Raw genomic sequence first — 13,350 nt, forward strand, 5'->3', positions numbered from 1 at the left:
TCTCAAAAACAAATGATTTCTTAATCTTTGTACAATTCCCAAGCAACTTCTTGTCTGAAACTGTCAATCCATCCAGTGTGTGATTTTTATGACTTGTGTGAACAAACGTCTGTTTCACTTACAGCACTTGCCAAACGAGAAAAAAATGTTTAATATATCTAAGCAACTCCATGTGTCAGCACACCAGAAAAAACTGCTACACGGCAAAGTGAGTGCCAAGACAAACTCAGCCATGGTTACTTTTTTAAAACCCTGAAACATTTATTTTCCTACAGCAGCCACATGTGTGCATGGAAATAATTAACAGGTAGATGACAAATAATTCAAATACCTGACAATTTATCAAGTTTCTATTTGACTTTCACTCTTCAAATGCAAGACTGACCCAATCTATTCTACAGTTATCTTTAACACACCGCCACCACCACAAACTTTGCTCTATATTGAGCAGAGCCTCCTCTATTTTCAGAATCTGAGAAAGTCAGGATGTCACACACCTGTTCTAATATTTGAGTTTACAATATTTTATACCTTTCACTATTAATGTCTGTATGTATTTAGGATTTTTAATGGAGAAAAACAATTAGATAATTTCATCAAGCATGGTGGTTCCTTACTAAAACAAAATTATACATTTAAATAATAATATCCAACAAACCACAGATTCGGATGATGTTCGCCATTTGGAAACAGCTGAAAAGTGCACCTGCCAAAAATATGTACTTCAAAAGGCTTATGGTCTACCCATATCTTAAATATGGAGCTCCATTTTCCATTAGTTTCAGCAGAATCTTACAAAACACACACCTAGCTGACGTATTCTTGTAAAATGTGACTACACTTTAGAAGCATCTTTGCTTTGTTTCAGCATGACTTCTAGAGAAAGCTAAAGGAGTTTTGTTCTTTTCATCACTGGACAGAATTATGCCTAGTTTTCATGAGCCAGAAATTGTTGCAAAAAGACAATTTAATCTGACTCGAAAACAGGGATATCATCAATGTAAAAGCATGCTATTCAAACAGCCTTTACTTACATTTGTTATAATGTGTAAGATCCATTTCTTCCAAAAATGATTTACATGTATTTTTTCCCAACTTTGTGCATTTGATAGTGGTTGGTGTAGAGTTATTTTTAATCAGACTATCCCTGTATAGTCAGTTTCCCCATGTTTGTGTGCATCCTTTAAACATAAATAGGAAACCAAGGAAAATAAGTGGATTGCAAAAAAGCTAGCGGAGTTTGAAATCCATTGCTGAATGTGAACATGTGACTTCCAAATCCTCTGGCCTGTCTAGAATACCTGAAAGTATCATACGTGTGTAAGTGCCTATCAAAAACTGAAAGAACAAAAATCTTCAGAAAGAGTACACGGGACTCTGTGGCACCAGCCTCCTGAGAGATGAAGACAAAATAATTATGAGTTAAAAGGACATTGTCTGACTTAGTTGCAATTCAAGGAGGAGAAAGAATGTATAACAACTATGCAAAATGGCTTCCCATCAAGCTTTTTCTCTTGCCTGTTCATCAGTAAAGAACAGCTTTTTTACCACTGAGAACAGTTTCATTTGATACCTATGGAGGAAAAAATAAATTGGAATGAGAGGAAGTGAAGGAACTCAGATGCATCATAATACCGAAGTGGATGCAAGTCAGGCTTTGTAAGCACAGTGATGTACAATGCTAAGCCAAGAGACCAATGAGCTTTGCTGCATGCAAGATCCAGTTACTGACTACCACCTAAACCCTACAAACACTAATACACTTGAGTATCTATGTACATACAGTCACAATGACTTCAATGGGACTTATGTGTACAGTTACTTAATAGTAATAGTATATAAAGTTACTTAATATGTAATAGTATTTGCCTGATCGGTGACTAAATAAACACTAACAATGGGAGCCAAGACTATGTGACAACATATAATTTAGTATTGCCCTTTTGGGTTATCTTACTAGCTATACATTTTGAATATGAAATAGCCATCATCCTTTCATATTAAAGAAGTCCCCAGTGTAAGAGTATAAGCTGTTCTGGTCAAGAGCTGTGCCTTCTTTTGTTTATGGCAGGACATTGTGGGTACTACTGGAGAGGGTGGGAGGGGAAATGTTGTGTTAAGCATTAGAAAAATATGAAGAGGAAATAATGGCCTGTAGGTTAGAAAGACCCTATATACATTCAGTAGTATTTATGAAGTGTTCAACTGTATTCGTGGGGGGAGAGGGGAGGAAAAGCACTCAAACGCTGAAATGTCCCAAATATCTTAAATGACATGGCAGGACATTGCTACTGTTCAAATACTTTCTTTTTTTCAAGTCCCTAAAATTCACATCCTTTGCAACTGCAGTTCCCATTCCACATGATGTCAAGGCATGCACCATACTACTATCAAATCCTTACAGAACAGCACTCAAGATGAAAGCCCATCTACAAAGATGTTGCAAGCCAGGTTCCCCTCAAGCCCTAAAACGTTGGTATTTTTTAAAAAAATAAAATATTTTATAGTCCACACAAATGTTGAAAGATACAATATTCAGTGATGGAGGAGGAGGACATCACATATATTATTTCTAATATACAGGCTCTGCTTTCCAGACTATTAAGGAATGAAATATCAACAGAGACTGTGCTAAAGCACCCCATTGAGTAGATGCCACCAATTGCAGGGCATCTGGATTTAGGGGATCCACAAAACAAAAGAATGGTTGATTTCATTTCAGAAATATCCTTTAATATGCCTTTAACCTACTTATTAGGAGGATTTAAGTTTTTGATTCTACTTTGCAAAACTCCCGTGAAAGCCTCCAAGATGACTGAGGAATGATCTACTAATAAGACAGGACTAGCGATATTTTACTTGTCTATCCAAAAAAAGAACACACAAATTACTTAGCCCAGGAAAATGGGTAAATTTTGCAAAGACTAGTTTAATTTAATTGATGCTTGAAGCTAGTAACTGCAATTTTATCAATCTAAAGAATCAAATTTTTCTCAGAGCTCACAAGATACACAGGTGCTATCACTAATGCTCAAACCACTGTCATGCACCAATGCGGATTTAAAAAAAAAACCAACAAAACCACAGGATAGAATTAAGTCCTAAGAATATATAGAGAAGTTTACTAATACAAAAATAAGAAGAAACAAGAAATCATTACCAAATTAAAAAGGCATACTGCCTACCCTTTTTAATGCATTTTAACAGGAACTGGAATCAGTCAACTGCCACACAAAAGACCCAAGCCTACCTTTACCATATCATGGTAATTTCCAACTTTATCCAACAGCTGAGACACAGATGAGCTGCTGCCAGCATGGTAGTAGCTCTGGAAAAAGTTAATCATTTGCACCTTCAAACTATTTTGCATATCAGGTGGCAAGATAAAGTCTCAAACAAGAAAGTCCTTCAAAGTAATTCCAAAACCAGCACTGAAGCAATACTTAAGAACACACAGCATTGCAGGACTGCAAGAGTCATCTGCATGGATGATGCCAGGAGCCCAAAATCTCTGCACAGTGATTTTTTACAATGGGCACACTGTACAGTGAATCGCAGTTTGACTCAAGAGCAAGTTTATAGCCTTCCAGCTATTAAACTGAGAAAGGTATTGTGCAATTCAAACATTCACAGAACATTTTTATTTTCAAAATCAGATTAACAGAAGGTAGGGATAGGAGAGACATAAGAGACTAGTTTTAGTCTATCTACCATCTAGAACTGGATTGCCACCAACAGGACTGCTTGACAGCCTGAGCTCCAGCCCAATCCACAATGTCCACACTGCTAGCTTTAGCACACTAGCGTGAGTCTGTCTACCTAGGCTGGGAGGCTTGCTGCCAGCCGCAAGTGTAAACATACCCACTGAGGTCAAACAGGACTATCATTTACAGTGATAGGCTCTCAAAATTCAACTTACGTAAAAGAAAATGCAACCATGAATCCTTTTGATGAAAGGAAATTAAATAATTCTGAAAACAAATAAATGCTAGAATATTACACTAGGAAGTTTTAAAAAATGATTTCTCAATTACCCAATGATTTCACTACACTTAGATTAGCAAAGGTTTAGTACAAATTAAAACAATATTATTTCTAGGGAAAACATTTAACTTACTGTATTGGTTGAATCTTCTTGTAAAATTCTGTCATATAGCTGCAGGGCATCATCGTACCTATTTAAAGAAATAGAGGTGAATTCTAGAAGTGACGCAGCTCAATTGTTTGGTTAAAAAGTTTTTGATTGGCTCCGTAATTAGGTAACAACATTATAGTATTTTCTATACTTGGTATTGTGCTAACCTTATATAGCTGCAAAGGAAAATGTGTACCAGTCACTGAATTTTACTGTCTGTACATAAACGTTTACTCAAGCAAAACTCCCACCAAGGAAGTCTTGACTAAGGATGGCAGCATTGGGTTTCACCAAATAAACGGAAAAATAAATTGCAGTTCTTAGTGGGATATTATTTAGATTGCACCAGAAGCAGGGCAGGTATTTTATATGCCCTTTGTTTCTTCATTCTACCTTTTAAGTTTCCTAGAAGGCCCTTTATTCTCCCTCTCCCCGACCACGAGCGCACACAGCCATTTTAAAGACCACCCAAAACAAGAGACTTGCTACTCCATTACAGCAGTGGTATTTCAAAGCTCCAGAGAGTCTCATTTTGGATTTAAAGTTTCTCTTATGATGGTGTAAAGTATAAGCAGCAGAATATAATGGATTGTGAGATACCACACATACTCCTAGTCTATTGCAAAGATTAGATTAACCCCTTCTAGTCACCAGAACAACACAGAGTTACTCCACTATAATTCTGCTACTAGAAATACACAAATAAGTTAACCCATGTTGCTGCAATGAATAGCTCTACTGTTTTAAACCATCTCTGAGAAACAGTCGTCATTTTATCCAGCCCATTTAATAGCTTGAGCTGGTTTTATACAGTGTAGCTATGTAGCTACTGTATTACAACTACATGGTGAGGGCTCTATTTGACTTCTTCAAATCTCCATACTACGTAATACTTTATCAGTTTTCTACAGGGTCTTTACAAACCTAAATAGAATGGCTACAGGCCCAGCTGTTTGACACAACACTTATTCTCCAGTCTGGTAGAGGATGTTCTTATCACTCAAGACTCATCACTATGACCTGCTGCTATTGAGAACAGCTAGATGTTATTGTTGAGCGACACAAGGTGATCCCACCTCTAAGGCATTAGCTTGAGCACCTATATTGTCAGTTTTGGAAAACTGCTGGTTGAACTCCATTCCCCTGCTGAACCATTCCAGGTTGCCAGCCCATGACGACCCTAAATTGTCATCCCCCACATTTACATTTGTTTGCTTGCCATGTGCTTACTTGATTAAAGATTATAGTGTGGTGTGACTCCAGACTGCCATCCTTTGATCACTAATCCTTTTAGAATCCCTTGAAGAGGGGGCAGAGAACTCAGGGAGAACAGGGGTTTTAATAGACAACTCCTAAGCAACCAGAGGAGCTAGTGAACAGGAGAGGTGAGAGAGAGCGCAAGCAAGAGGCACATAGACTTAAACAGTTTAAACTTAGGCCAGTAACACACACACAAAACCCTGAAAGAGTAAAAATAATGCAAGCAAAAGTCCAGCAGCAGAGTGCAGGGTTACCCAGTTTATTGCACTGAAAGCAGCATGTACGATAAACTGCCTTGTGGGCAGGTAGCATGTGTGTGCATGCAGTACAAACAGCTCTGGGGCCCTCAGAGAAACAATCCAGGCTTCTGAGGCCAGAGTGGCTGAACTAGAGGAGTTACAGGGAAGAGAGAGGTACATAGATGAGACTTTCAGGGATATAATAGAGCAATCCCACCTCCAATCTGATAGAATCTGTGCTATTAAGGAGGATGAAAGTCTCACAGAAGGAGAACAACAGGCTGGAATGGACGGAAATCATCATAGTTGGGAACCTCTTTCCACTTGATGTCATGGCATCTTCTTGCACTTAGGATACTCCTCCAGGGAAGGGAGCCCCAATTATTAAGAAGAAAGAGATAACAGTAATGGAGGATATATGATTATTAGAAATATAGATAGTTGAGTTTGTGATGACTTGAAGAAACACACTGCAAACTGCTTGCTAGGTGCGACGGTTGCAGATCTCACAAGGCCTCTAGACATGCTTATATGTAGTGATTGGGAGGAGCTGGTGGTCATGGTACATGTAGGCACCAGTGATATAGGGAAAGGTAAGACAGAGGTCCCAGTCGCCAAATTTAGGCTGCTAGATAAGACATTGAAGTCCAGGACCTCCATGGTAGCATTATCTAAAATGCTTTCAATTATATGAGCAGGGGCCAGAAAGACAAGCAAAACTGCAGGGTCTCAATGAATGGATGAGATGAGAGTGTAGGGAGGAGGGTTTTAAGTTTATTAGGAACTGGGGAACCTTTGGGGAAAGAAGGAGCCAATACATTAAGGATGGGCTTCACCTAAACCAAAGTGGAACCAGACTGCTGGTATGTAAAATTTAAAAGGTTGTAGAGCATTTTTTAAATTAAGGGTTGGGGGAAAGCCAATGAGTGTGGTGGAGCACATGGCTCGGGCAGAGTCATCCCTTAGGGATAAGTTTATTAAAGGGGAAATTCTATATACTAGAAAAAAAGACAGGAAAGAAGTTCGTAAAGTACAGGTAGGAGTTAATGAAGAACAGTCAAACGCAAAAGAGTTCCATTTAAATATAACACATGAAGGCAAGCAACTGAATATTGACAAAATGTACAAATGCTAGAAGTCTAAATACTAAAACGGGTGAACTAGAGTGCCTGGCTTAAATGAGGGTATTGATATAATAGGCATCATGGAAACTTGGTGGAATGAGGATAATCACAGGACAAGGTAATACCAGGGTACAAAATATATGGGAATGACTGAATAGGTCACACTGGTGGGGGAGTGGCACCATGTGTGAAAGAAAGCACAGCGTCAAAGTAAAAATCTTAAATGAATCAAAATTGTACCACAGAATCTCTAACGATAGAAATTCCGTGCTTGATCAGTAAGAGTATAGCAGTAGGAATACACTATACACTGACTAGGATGGTGACAAGGACTGTGAAATGCTCAGGGAGATTCGAGAGGCTGATTTAAACTATCTTCATATTGACTGGGTATATGTCACCTCAAAAAGGGATGCAGAGATAATTTCTAGACACCATAAATAACTTTCTTGGAGAAGCTCATCCTGGAACCCACCATGGGAGATGCAATTCTTGATTTAGTTCTAAATGGAGCACATGATCTAGTCCAGGAGGTGAATATAGATGAATCGGTCAGTAATAGCACAAGAATATAATTAAATTTAACATCCTTGTAAGGAGAAAAGCAATAAAGAAACATCACTGTAGCATTTAACTTCAAAAAGGGGGGAACTCCACAGAAATAAGGAAGCTAGTTAAATGGAAACTAAAAGGAATAGTCACAAGGGTGAAATGCCTGCAAACTGCACAAAGACAATTTAAAAATGCCATAATGGAAGCTCAGACTAATTGTAGATCCCAAATTTAAAAAAAAAAAACAAACAACGAATAAAACTAGTAAGAGGACCAAAAAATGCCTCCAGGGCTAACCAGCAGAGTAAAAGAGGCAGCTAGAGGCAAAAAGACATCCTATAAAAATTGGACATCAAATCCTATTGAGAGTAATAGAAAGGAGCATAAACTCTGGCAAGTCAAGTGAAAAAGATAACAAGGCAGGTCAAAAAAGAATCGAAAGAGCAACTAACAAGACACAAGTATGTTTTTAAGTACATCAGAAGCAGGAAGCCTTCCAAACAGTCAATGGGTCACTGGAAGGTTCTAAAGGAACACTAAAGGAAGAGAAGGCCATTGCACAGAAGTTAAATGAATTCTTTGCATCATTCTTTACTACACAGGACATAGGGGAGAGCTCTATACCCAAGTCATTCTTTTTAGGTGACAAATCTGAGCAACTGTACCAGACTGAGGTGTCAATACAGGAAGTTTTGGACCAAACTGATAAATTATATAGCACCAGGACCAGACGGTACTCACCCAAGAGTTCTGAAGGAACTCAAATATGAACTTGCAGATATATTAACTGAGATGTAACCTATTGCTTAAATCAGGCTCCATACCAGATGACTGGAGGATAGCTAATGTAGCTATGTTTTTAGAAAAGGCTCCAGAAGCGGTCCTGGCAATTACAGGCTGGTAAGCCTAACTTCAGTACCCATCAAATTATTTGAAACTGTAATAAACAACAAGATTATAAGACACATGAACAAACACAGTATATTGGGGGAAAAGTCAAAATGGCTTTTGTAAAGGGAAATCATGCCTCACCAATCTAGTAACTCCTTGATGGAGTCCACAAGCACGTGGATAAGGGTGATCCAGTTGATACAGTGTATTTGGACTTTCAGAAAGCTTTTGACAAGGTCCATTACTAAAGGCTTTTAAAAAATTAAGCAATCATAGGATAAGAAGGAAGATCCTCTCATGCATCAGTAACTGGTTAAAAGATAGGAAACAGGATAGGAATAAACGGTCAGTTGGGCACTGTGCAACAAAATGGCAGATGAAATTCAATGTTGAAAAGTGCAAAGTAGTGCACGCTGGAAAAAATAATCCCAATTATACATACAAAATGATTGGATCTAAATTAGCTACTGCCACTTAAGAAAAATCTTGGAGTCCAAATAATTCTCTCAAAACATCTGCGCAATGTGCAGCAACAATCAAAAAAGCTAATAGAAGCATTAGGAAAGGAATAGATAATGAAACAGAAAATATCATAATGCCACAATATAAATCCAGAGTACGCCCACACCTTGAATATTGCGCGCAGTTCTGGTTGCCCCATCTCAAAAAAAAAAAAAAAAATATTAGAATTGGAAAAGGTGCAGAGCACAGCAATGAAAATGATTAGGGGTATGCAACAGCTTCCATACAAGGGGAGATTAAAAAGACTGGGACCATTCATTTTAGAAAAGAGATGACTAAGGAGGCACACGATAGAGGTGTATGAAATAATGAGTGGCATGGAGAAAGTGAACAACGAAGTGTTGTTTACCCCTTCACATAAACACAAGAACTAGGGATATCACCCGATGAAATTAACAGACAGAAGATTTAAAAAAAAAAAAAAAAACCACACACACATAGTAGGAAGTACTTCACACAACACAGTTAACCTGTGGAACTCATTCCCTGGAGATGTTATAAAGGCCAAAATTATAACTGGGTTAAAAAAGAGCTAAGTTTGTAGAGGATAGGTCCATCAATGGCTATTAGCCAAGATGGTCAGGGACACAACCCCATGCACCATGTGTCCCTAAACCTCCAACTGCCAGAAGGATTTGGCACTGGCCACTGTTAAGACAGAATACTGAGTTAGATGGACCAATGTCTGACCAAGTATGGCCATTCTTATGTACATATGCCTGCCTATGGTTAGAGTCCATTTGTCAAAGGCATGGGCCAACATCTTTAGTTTGGTCATACAAACCTGGACAGAAGCATGTACAAGCAGACAGAGCTGACCTTCACATTTTTGAGCAGGTCTGAGAACCAATTTTTGCCATCTATTCCGCAACCAAAACCAGATTCCTGTTCACCATGCCACACCAATATGTATATACCAGAGCTAAGAATTATGGGAAAGGATTAGCAAGACATCTCAAATCAACTCATTTTACATAAGAGTGGGTATGAGAGTAGGATTGCTTAGGTACCTTAGCCTCGTGCTGCAGCAGAAGAGCCCAGCATTCCATTCATTTCAACCCAAACAACAGGCTTCATAGATTCATATCAATTTACAGTTTCAAAACATTCTTTGCAAGGAAAAGAAAGGATGAGAAACATCTGTTAAATGAAAATGGGGTTTTCTCCCTTTACATGTCTTATGTCCAGGATTCGGGGTGGCCCACGAGCTCTAGGCCTCAAAAGCCAACACTGTAAGCAGTGTGTTACAGGAAGCATGCTCGGTACCAGCGTTCCATGTTGGCAGTTTCTGGAAGCCCTTTGCAAAATTTCTAGCTGCCACACCACAAGTAGATTGTTTTGGAATAGCTTATTGGAACTTGATATACAACATGTCCAAAGGGGGAAGTCAGGCAAAGACTAGAGGCGCCCTAGAGGACAGTCTACTCTTGGGGTCACCTTTGTGGGAAAAGTCATATATTATGGACAGTGAACCCATCTGTAAGCCGTCTGAACCATCCTATATAAAATGTAATAGAGTTATAGTCCTTCAGTAGGATAGAGCAAAAGCATCCAGAAGGGTTATAGTTTTCACTTTTATATTCTACAAGGTTTTTGGAGTCACCTATTAGGGTTTTATCCACAAGGACAAAGCTTGGAGAAGAGCTATATTCAGCAGTTATTTGGGGCAGGGCAATGGTTCTGAATGCTACTTGGAATTCTGGACCAGTTGGATTAAATATGTTGGTTTATAGCTGTGGCATACAGACTTTGTTTTGCCAAAAAAAAACAAAACAACAACTGTGTAGTGTTTTACTGTCTATAGTTTGATGATGGTAAGTAAAGGACCTTTTAAATCTATCAAGTCCAAATGGAAGATTACAAGTACTGTAATACTGTGCTAGCCAAAATACAACAGAAGTGCCTAAGCACAATAAGCTCATCATACACAGAACTATTTTTATAAAGGAAAGAGCATTGCATTTATACCCTCTGCTCTGAATTTTACTGTGTGAAGAATTCCTTTTTCAAGAGATATCAAGTACCTTTTTCCAGACAAGAATTAGGTTTTTAAATTCAGCCATACCTTTCCATGTATTCAAATCTCATGCCAGTTAATCGCTTAACCCTGTGGCTCCCAGGGAACTGTCGCCTTAGCTCCTGAAGACAAAACTGCATAAATAAAATAAATTCCTCAGAGTTAGTGATTCAGCTTTGAGTGACAACTACTACTTATCACATTAAAAAAAAAAAGTCAGAATCAGAAGGCGTATTTGTCACCAGCACTTCCTACCACAACCAGAGAAAAAGCACATCAATGCCTAGAAAAAGGTCTACTACTTCCTGTCCAGTGATATCACAAGGATTCCAGAATATGTAGACAGACCACAGACTCCAAGCTGAGAAAGACTCATGGCCAGCGATTAATTATTTTCAGAGTTTAAACTGTTTAATTCAGTCAATACCCTGTGAATATTATTCAACACATGGAAAGAAAAAGAAAAAAAAATAGTCCTTGACTGACTAAGTCAACAACTTGGAATGTGACTTTTGATTAAAACAAAACAGCAACTTCTGGGATAAGCAATAAAATGTATTAATAAAGACAAGCTCAGAAATTGAAACCTTGTCAGCTAGAAGACTTAATTACAAGATGAATTTTCCATGCAAGTAGCTAGACAATCAGAGCTCCTTGGAAACAGTTATTTAGCTTGAAAGATTTTTACTTGCTTTTCAGATTTGAGGCCTTCCTAAATCAGTGCACAAAAGAAAAACCCCACCTATAAAAACAATAAGAGTTCAGGTGGCACTTTTTTGTTTAATGAATGTATTTTTTATAATGGAAAAAACTGCCTTTGAAAGAAGCTGTTTATAATGGTTTGCAATACAAAGAAAACATATATATATAATAATGTTTGTGTCACTGGGTTCAATCAATCCTACAGACACAGGAGATGCAGTCTGCACACTCCTGCAAGCAATGAGATAGCTGAGCAGGAGACGATATTCACCCCCTATACTGTACTTGCCTTTTTTTTTTTTTTTTTTTTTTGGGGGGGGGGGGGGGGGGGCGTGTCTGCTGCTACCTGATTGTGTACTTCAGGTTCCAAATAAGGTGTGTGGTTAACTGGTCAGTTCGTAACTCTGGTGTTTGTGACTCTGAAGTTCTACTGTACTTCAACAGGTAGGTTTCTTAATCTTAAGAGTCTGATTAATCCTACAAAGGCAAAGAAAATGTAACTCTAGCATGTTAGACACAGGTTTTGCAGGTGTCTACCAACAGTAGGTGATCTCACTAAAGCCATGTGTTACAAATATGGAATTGGCTACATGTAGTATATGCATGGGTTATGATCAGTTATTTGGTGCAAGGGAATGAAGAAAATCAGAGGACAAAAAAGAATAATGAGATGAAAACCATCTCAGACTTCTCATTTGGAACAGACACCAGTCCCTTAGGAAAGATGCATCACAGCTGTCAAGTGCTTCGCTGCTAAGTAATAGGAATTCAAAAACTATTCACATACTCAGGGGCTGCAGCTGTAGCAAAAAGCCACTATGATGTTAGCTAGTTTGAATTAAATGTGTGGACCTATAACAAAACTAAAATAACCCCAACTCAGATGTAAGGCTTGCACTAAGCTTTTAGCGTATACGCAGTGCTGTGGATAAGCAGCTATACTCTCAGATCATGCTGTGTTCCTCACAGGACACTAAGAGGCCAGTAGTCCAAACTCAAAGCTGCTACTTGGGTTATTAGTAAACACAGTATTTGGCAATTTTTGATTTTTTCCCCATGTTGGTCCATTTAAGCATTTCACAAAAGCGTTAAAAAAACCCACAGAGATAAAAAAAACTCAGAAAAAATAGTATAAAAAGAAAAGGAGTACTTGTGGCACCTTAGAGACTAACCAATTTATTTGAGCATGAGCTTTCGTGAGCTACAGCTCACTTCATCGGATGTACTCCTTTTCTTTTTGCGAAGACAGACTAACACGGCTGTTACTCTGAAACCTAGTATAAAAAAAGAGGCTTCTCTCTCAATCTATTCATTTATTTCCTTGGTGGAAGAGAAGACTTATCTATGAGAGGAATTCATGAGGCTTGCAGAAAGTGCAATATGGTATATTACGTTACTGTATGTACTGAAGTTCACCCTAAAACATGGAACTCAAGATCATTACACTTTTCTAATCCTGGCTATTTGAGAGACTGATGCTCTCCCAGTTCTATACTGCCATAGCTGTGGTCAGTGAAGGCACTTGAACTGAAACCCTGGCGTTTAAGTGTGCACAAGGCACTGTAAGAGCAGTCTCAATGCAGGACTCTGAACTATGGAATTCTCTCCCTTCTTGGTCTGAAGAAGCCCAGGCCTGTTGACCATCTGGGCACAACAAACACAGTTCTTCTCCCATGCCAGGCAGGAGAATGCACTGAGGGTTGAAATGTGCGCACAGAGGTCCTTTTGTCATTTTTCTTTCCTGATTTTGGGAAAGTTGCTGAGTTTGCTTTTGTTTGCATTTTTAATCCATTACAATAGTGCTTAGAGCCCTGCATAGGCGCTTTGTCTTCAATCCTTTGACATAAGATGCTGGAGAAAGAATTAGTTCACTAACCACACAACAATGTTAAGAATTATTAGCTAAAA

The 13,350-nt window shown here is 38.5% G+C and overlaps 1 protein-coding gene across 5 annotated transcripts in view; it reads right to left on the reverse strand.

Annotated features, from left to right (window-relative positions):
- The window catches only part of EMC2 (ER membrane protein complex subunit 2), a 59,268-nt gene that overhangs the window by 34,371 nt on the left and 11,547 nt on the right, over positions 1-13,350 (reverse strand). For all 5 annotated transcript variants that reach the window (XR_013345074.1, XM_077809877.1, XM_077809878.1 and 2 more), the window contains exons 4-5: positions 10,789-10,874; positions 4,118-4,175 (exon numbers count right to left, since the gene is read on the reverse strand). Coding sequence is in view for 4 of the 5 variants with exons in the window: in XM_077809877.1 (XP_077666003.1) it covers positions 4,118-4,175; positions 10,789-10,874 (144 nt within the window). In the remaining variant the exon portion in view is untranslated. The remainder of the gene's footprint in view (positions 1-4,117; positions 4,176-10,788; positions 10,875-13,350) is intronic.

The sequence above is a fragment of the Eretmochelys imbricata genome, chromosome 2 (genome assembly GCF_965152235.1).
Source record: "Eretmochelys imbricata isolate rEreImb1 chromosome 2, rEreImb1.hap1, whole genome shotgun sequence".
Lineage (NCBI taxonomy): Eukaryota > Metazoa > Chordata > Testudines > Cheloniidae > Eretmochelys > Eretmochelys imbricata.